General features: G+C 36.1%; 1 protein-coding gene across 1 annotated transcript; it reads left to right on the top strand.

Moving 5' to 3' along the window:
* The first annotated feature begins 3,489 nt into the window (after window positions 1–3,489).
* Window positions 3,490–7,114, top strand: vvl (ventral veins lacking). The gene has a single exon (XM_076400316.1). It carries the CDS (start codon window positions 3,650–3,652, stop codon window positions 4,955–4,957), a length of 1,308 nt encoding a protein of 435 aa, XP_076256431.1. The 5' UTR covers window positions 3,490–3,649; the 3' UTR covers window positions 4,958–7,114.
* Window positions 7,115–7,340: the final 226 nt, after the last annotated feature.

Raw genomic sequence — 7,340 nt, 5'->3', positions numbered from 1 at the left:
TAATATCGCACAACACAACCAACGTAACAATATCAATGTTTGATATTGCATTAATATTAAACTTAAATTGTTAGTAATAACAATTAATAAAAATATAATGGCTATACTTTTGGTATATACTATATATTTAGTATAAATGAACATAATTGTTATAAAACTACATTATTTAAAATTCTCCTATAAAACTTCACATATGTTTAAAATTAGTGACCAATATAGAATGTGGTCTTTATTTATTAATAACTCTGTAGTTTTTATGATGATCAATATCGCTACCTGTCATTATGTTGCATGAATATTTTCAACTCTTAGTACTATAATAACGTTTCTCAGTGCTCTATTTGTAAGTACTAACTTTTATATTACTAAGAATTAGGTATGTACATAAAGTAAAAATTAACGACTAGTAGAGAATACAGTGTTTATTTATTAATAAGTACTCTTTATTTGAAATTGTCCCTTTAACATTGTACACACTCTTATAATGTATACATTTTGCATCATAGTAAATAAAAATGAAATAAGTGTTATTTTCTTGATATATCTTGACAATTCATAAAACTTTCAATGAATTCCGATTAGGAATATATTAAGCTGCTTCATAGAAGAATATTTAAAAATTAATTGAAGTTTACTTTTAGTTTGAGGAACTATAATTCACATTTGTTTGAAATATTTAAGTTTATTTTAAATGATGGTAGAACCAAGGTCCATTTTGTATTATCTATGCAGTAACTGTTCTTAAATATGTCTTTTTTACATTATTTTCATTATTATTAAGCATTTATTTTGTTTATAGTAATCATTAATGATTACGTTCGTCAATATTATTATTTTCATATTTATAATTTCACAAAATTATTTAGCTTAAACAAAATCCTATTCGAATCATCAGCCACTAGCTTAAAACAACAAGATATTGAATAGAAACTTTTACTGCAACCACCATATACTCCAGATATTACTCCATGTGAATATTATCAATTTGTTCAATTCTTATAATTTTTGGCAAAGAAACTATTTAGTTGTTATGTTTGAATAAATGATATTAAAGAAAGAAATTAAATTGTTCAATTCCGTAATTATTATATCGATGAATGAAAGTCTTTTATGATTTTTGTAATCAGATGTTAAAAACTAAAAACTAGTTTCGTTTCCAAATTATTTTGCAAATGCAATATCAAATACTAAAATCGATTCAAATCATCAGACACTTGTTTAAAACAACAAGACATTGAATAGAAACTTTTACTGCAACCATCGTATATTCCAGACTTTACTCCATGTGAATGTTATCAATTTGTTTACTTATTTTATTTTTTGGACAAAGAAACGATTCAATTATTATGCTGGAATAAATGTTGATAAATGACGAAAGTAAATTGTTCAATTCGGTAATTATTATATCGATGAATGAAAGTCATTTATGATTTTTGTAATCAGATGTTAAGAACTAAAAAATAGTTTCGTTTCCAAAAAAATTATAATGTATTTCCACCGTATAGAACATTGCTTATTAATAATATATTGAAATATTTCATGTCTCTTTTACTCTAACCTTTGTAGTACTAATTATTTAATTTATTTACTGTAATTATTAATTATTACGTTCGTGAATATTATTATTTTGCAAATGCAAAATAAAATACTAAAATCGATTCAAATCATCAGACACTCGTTTAAAACAACAAGACATTGAATAGAAACTTTTACCGCAACCATCATATATTCAAGACATTACTCCATGTGAATATTATGAATTTGTTCACTTCTTGTAATTTTCTGCCATAGAAACGGTTTATATTGTTATTATGTTGAGATGAATTAAGTAAATATTTTAACTCAGTAATTATTATTTTGACGAATAAAAATAAATTTATAGTTTTTATAATTAAATGTCGAAAACGTGGATTAATTTTTCAAACATTTAATTTCGTTTCCAGAAAAATCCTAATATATTTCCGCCGTATCGAACATTGCGACCTCTAATAAATGAAGTAAGTAAGTTGTTCATCTCAGTAATGTTTATTTCGATAAATAAAATTTATTTATGATTTATATAATTATATATCAAAAATGTGGATTATTTTTTCAAATATTTAATTTTGTTTCCAAAAAAAAATCCCGATGTATTTCAACCGTATCGAACACACGATCTAGCAATCTGTTGATTAGGGAAAGAAAAAACAATCGAATCAGTATCAAACATAAAAAAAATTACATCCGTAAGTTCTCGTGGCTTCACCGGTTAATATTTCACCCCGCCGATAGGGCGCGAACGTCGACCGACGACTACACGTTTCGGGACATACATATGTATAAGCCGGCGAGTGCTAATGCCCTATTGTATTGCAAATTCCATGTTAATTTCGCTGTATGCCACAAGCCAACTATGATTTGTCGACGGCCTCGGCTCTACGCAACAGGTGATCCGAGAGTTTAAATTAATTTTTTACGTTCGAGACGGACAAGGGGGATGTACCTGTCCGGGATCGCTAATTTCGGATACAGGTCGAGGAAGGAACCGACGACATAGTGAGCGAATACCCGCAAAATCTATTTGCCGTTTTTTTTAATAGCAGTTCAGTAATTCGTAACCCTCTTTCAATTGCACTTGAACGGTCATATAAATCAAACTTATTTTTATTCAGTCAACATTAATTCTTAATTACATTTCTATACTTCCCGATAAAATCTGCATGATTCTATCTTCTCGCCAATTCTCACGATACCTTGCTAATTGAAACTGAATAGAACACATTACCGTTTTCAATTAACTGAAGCGATTCAAAGAAAGTTTTGTTTCAATTGCGTAAGATTATCAACATCCACCGCTGGGGAATCAATGGAATATTATTCAAACAATTCATGAATACGTAATAAGTGATTAATTCTGAAATATATGAGTAATGCAGATATTGTTTGAATAACTTGGTGTGCGCTTTATGTGACCGTTTATGCTGATACTAGTGCATACCTTGCATCGCTTGTATATTTCAAGTTCAAACAATAAATAGATAAACCTGCTAAATGTTTTTAAAATAATTAGTTTTCAAAATTCGATGTATCAACCGAAACAAAGGAAGTTATTTTATAATGAACAAAATGGTTGTTTCTCTATTATATGAAGTGTTAAACGAACATACGATATTACGATATATTCTGCTGAGGAATTATTTGGAGTTTTATCTAAAGGTAGAGGAAAAAAACTTGGGGAAAAAAAGAAACAGTGGCTTTGTCGTTTTCGATCTAGCGATCGTGTCCACTTTCATATGAAAGATCCACACGCTCTGTTGCTTAGCTACCGTGTCCCGCCGACTGTAAACACTTCCCCGCTGGAGTGGGGAGGAGGCGGGGTGGAGCCAGCGCCGCGCGACCAATGGACTGCCCGTTGGACGTGACGTCACGTCGAGTGCGGCGCCTCCAATAGCGCACGCATAGGAGGGGGGTAGAGTGGAGGGGCGCTCGCCAACTCCGTCACGTCGGGCCAGCATTTGGCAGTAGTTGAGACAGAGTCGCCGTAGGTGCAGACAGAGATGTATATCGTGAGCGTTTGAGTTTGCTATGTTAATTAGAGTTACTGTGTAAAAACACCTTACGATATTTCGCGACGGATGACAAACTGTACTGGGACTCTTTAGTAGTGCGAATGGACGCTAATCGGTCGTTCAACCTTAGTGCTCTTAAAAGTGCAACAGTGTATCAACACGAGGATAGTGCCGATTCGACGGCTGGGCGGCCCTTACAGGGCATGGCGGCCACGACGTACTTGCCAGCGAATAGTGCGGACCTAGAAGGTACGGTCGTGGGGATGAATATAGTAAGTCCGTACCATACCAGCGCTTCGCCTAGATCGGCTGCTGACGCTAACGAGATGAAGTACCTACCGCAACACCATTCACACCATAATCACATGGCTAGCTCGCCAAGTCCTGGAGGACACGCGGCTATGTCTCTATCTGCCGCAAATCCGTGGGTGAGTCTACAACCGGGGACCGATCCCTGGGGCGCCATGGCTGGTATGCACCCTCACCACCATCCCCATCATCAGGACGTCAAACCTTTGGCGGCACAGCATGCTGACATGATGCATCATCACCGCCAGCAGCAACAGGGTATGGGATCGCCACACGGATGGCACGGACATGTCGCGACAGCTCATTATAATACTGGCGGCGCTGGATCACCTCTCCATCAATATCAAACCGTCATGAACGGTATGTTGGCACACCAAGGAGCCCCGCAGCTCCATCATCCGCTCCACAGGGATATGCAAAGTCCGCATCATCCACAGCACCCCGACAGAGACGTGAGCGGCGGTGAAGACGAAACCCCCACAAGTGATGATTTGGAAGCGTTCGCTAAACAATTCAAACAGAGGCGAATAAAACTGGGCTTTACGCAAGCTGACGTGGGTCTCGCTTTGGGAACGTTATACGGGAACGTTTTCTCGCAAACCACCATTTGCCGGTTCGAAGCTTTGCAGTTGAGCTTCAAAAATATGTGCAAGTTAAAGCCCCTGCTGCAGAAGTGGCTCGAGGAGGCCGACTCGACGACGGGTTCGCCCACGTCAATAGATAAAATCGCCGCGCAAGGCCGAAAAAGGAAAAAGCGGACTAGTATCGAGGTGTCCGTGAAAGGTGCCCTGGAACAGCACTTCCACAAGCAGCCGAAGCCGTCGGCGCAAGAAATCTCCAGCTTGGCGGACAGTTTACAGCTGGAGAAAGAAGTCGTGAGGGTTTGGTTCTGTAACCGGCGCCAAAAGGAAAAGAGGATGACCCCGCCAAACACATTAGGAAGTGAAATCATGGAAGGTATGCCACCGGGCGGACATATGCATCCGGGATACGGCCACCATCCGGATATGCACGGATCACCGATGGGACACCAGTCGCATAGTCACAGTCCTCCGATGTTATCGCCGCAAGGTATGGGCCATCAGCTGACTGCCCACTAGCACGCGGCCCACTGGGCCTCCCTTTTGCATCATAGTGACAACGGCTAGTGACGATTGCCGCCCTAGGCGGCCCCGCTACCTCAAGGACTATTTCCAGCCTCCAGCCGTTGCGGAGGCCAAGTGGACTCTTTGTGAGAATGAATTTTAGTACCTTAGTAAAGGCCCTAATAGGGTCATTTGTACATTTTGTATATACAGTGTCGGCTCTGTAATATAGAAATAGACAATTACGAACTCTTGTACATACAGAATGAATCCGCCTACAGCCATCATCATGGCCAGATCGTGCGTTGAATGTAAACCGAGTTAGTGCAACTGAAGGATGTGTGCAGAACTCCAAGACGGACACAGGTAACAAGGACTTTTCTCTCCCTTGTTGAAGTTCATTCGTTATTTGCTACAACAAACCAATAATTCCAGTCGAATTGTTCATAATCGATTTAGACGCAAAGCGATTTTCCCAAGTGCACATTCTTTCATTTGTCGACATCCGGCTTTCATTTATCGCACTCAATGGGCGAGACGTGATTTATACTAAAAAATTTATAATGTGGGACGGTTCGATTTCGGAATAAACAATTTACAGCGTAAGTTTATAATGTATAGATTGTCCTATATATTACGAAGAGGAAAATTATAAAAGCGTTCGCTTTTATTTACATTGTTATTTCTTTAGTTGATGTCTGTCATGTGCAGTTTAACTTTATTCGCGTTTATTTTTGGATAATCGCAGCGACGATTCACTGAGATCGGAACCTAGGTTGTTTCTGGTGATTTGGGAAGATTGGAAATTTATTAGAAAAACAGTTTAATAACGGCCATAGCCTTAGCTCTTAGGAAATCGTCGCTAGTATTCTATAGTATAACAATTAATTTATACATCTAACTGGAGTTCGTCATTATATAAAAACATCTTTTTTATGTGTTAAATAATTTTAAATAAAGCAAAAACTTCTGCAAATTATTATGTTTATCGTCACTGATTTCCTACTCCTATAAGTTATGCTGCATTTATTGTTATCCGAAACATCACAGAATGAAATAATCTCGAAATAAAATGTTTCTTAGCAATGATGATGATGATGATAATACGTACATACGTTGTTTTTTCTAGTCATTACGTTCGGTTGTTGCCAATAAGTGTGATCGTTGTTGTTCGGGCATATGCGTACGAAAGATTCTCTTCTCTCTCCCCTGATCTGGAACACCTGGTTACTTTTTACGTGGCCTTTTTCTACCCGTCTAATTACCGAATAAACATAGCTTGACACTGGGGTTCGTCGTACACGGCCGACTGGACGCACACCAACACCTGCTTCACCAAATCCGCCGGAATGTATTTCTTCAAACTCAAACTCTTCGCCCGACATCTTCTCGTACTATGCAAGAACAATATCGATCAAGTACTAGATATTGAAATATTGTTTTTCTTTTGTTTTTTTGTTTTTTAACGTTGCTTGGTACTTACGCAAACTTAGAGAGAAAAAACCTGTTTTCTTCTAGATCTAAAACCGATAAAGTTGTGTTTAGTTTTAAGACAATTCTTTTTTTCCATGGGTTTCAGCCCCAAAAATCATATGATATATATAGGTAAATTTTAATTTCGATATAGGTAAATTAAAAATTGTACCGTGGGTGTATAAATAGCTTATTATTATCGTTGAACGTTGGAAAAAAAATCAGCCGAATGATAATAATTCTATCGATACATCCGCTATTTATTTTTTATCCTTGTTTTATGTAACATTTTTTTTCTTACGTGCAATTTGATGTAATTTTATTTTCCTATGTTTTCGTTTCGGCTTGGTCTATAAATCGGAAAAATATACACGTTGTAAGGGATAGGACATTGGTAGTTAAAACAGTTTGAATCGGACCCGTCATGCAGAAGAAAGAAATTAAGTCCTTACAAGGTGTACGCGTTTATATATTTTATATTTGTTTGCTGGTGAAGATAGTTATTATTATCGACAGTTTCGCATCAGATATTAGAGACAAACTCGAGCTATAATTTATTTTTATTTTAACGTTTTTTTGTGTAATTGTATAAATATTGTTATATAATATAGAAGAAAAGATATCTTTGTGTAAAATAATTACATATGTATTTTTATCAATGTCCAAAAATAAAAATAAAGTAAGACTGTTTATAAATTACATGGTACATGTGTTTCATTTACCTTTGGAATTGTATTATATCAATTTATTGCAACTAAATTGTTATGTGTTACCTAAAACATTTCAGTCTCGCTGATGACGTTAATTTGTATATAAAATGACCAAAACAACAGTTCTAATTCAATCTATCAACACTATCGAAAGTAAATCTAGAAATCTAAAGTCTTAATATAAAAAACAAACAAATTTCATAATACTAATACAA

The sequence above is a fragment of the Rhynchophorus ferrugineus genome, unplaced genomic scaffold (assembly GCF_030347505.1).
Source record: "Rhynchophorus ferrugineus isolate W39M unplaced genomic scaffold, kcgeb_rfMv2 rfM3, whole genome shotgun sequence".
Lineage (NCBI taxonomy): Eukaryota > Metazoa > Arthropoda > Insecta > Coleoptera > Curculionidae > Rhynchophorus > Rhynchophorus ferrugineus.
Note: the sequence above shows the minus strand (reverse complement) of the source record. Positions and strands in the feature narration are given on the sequence as shown.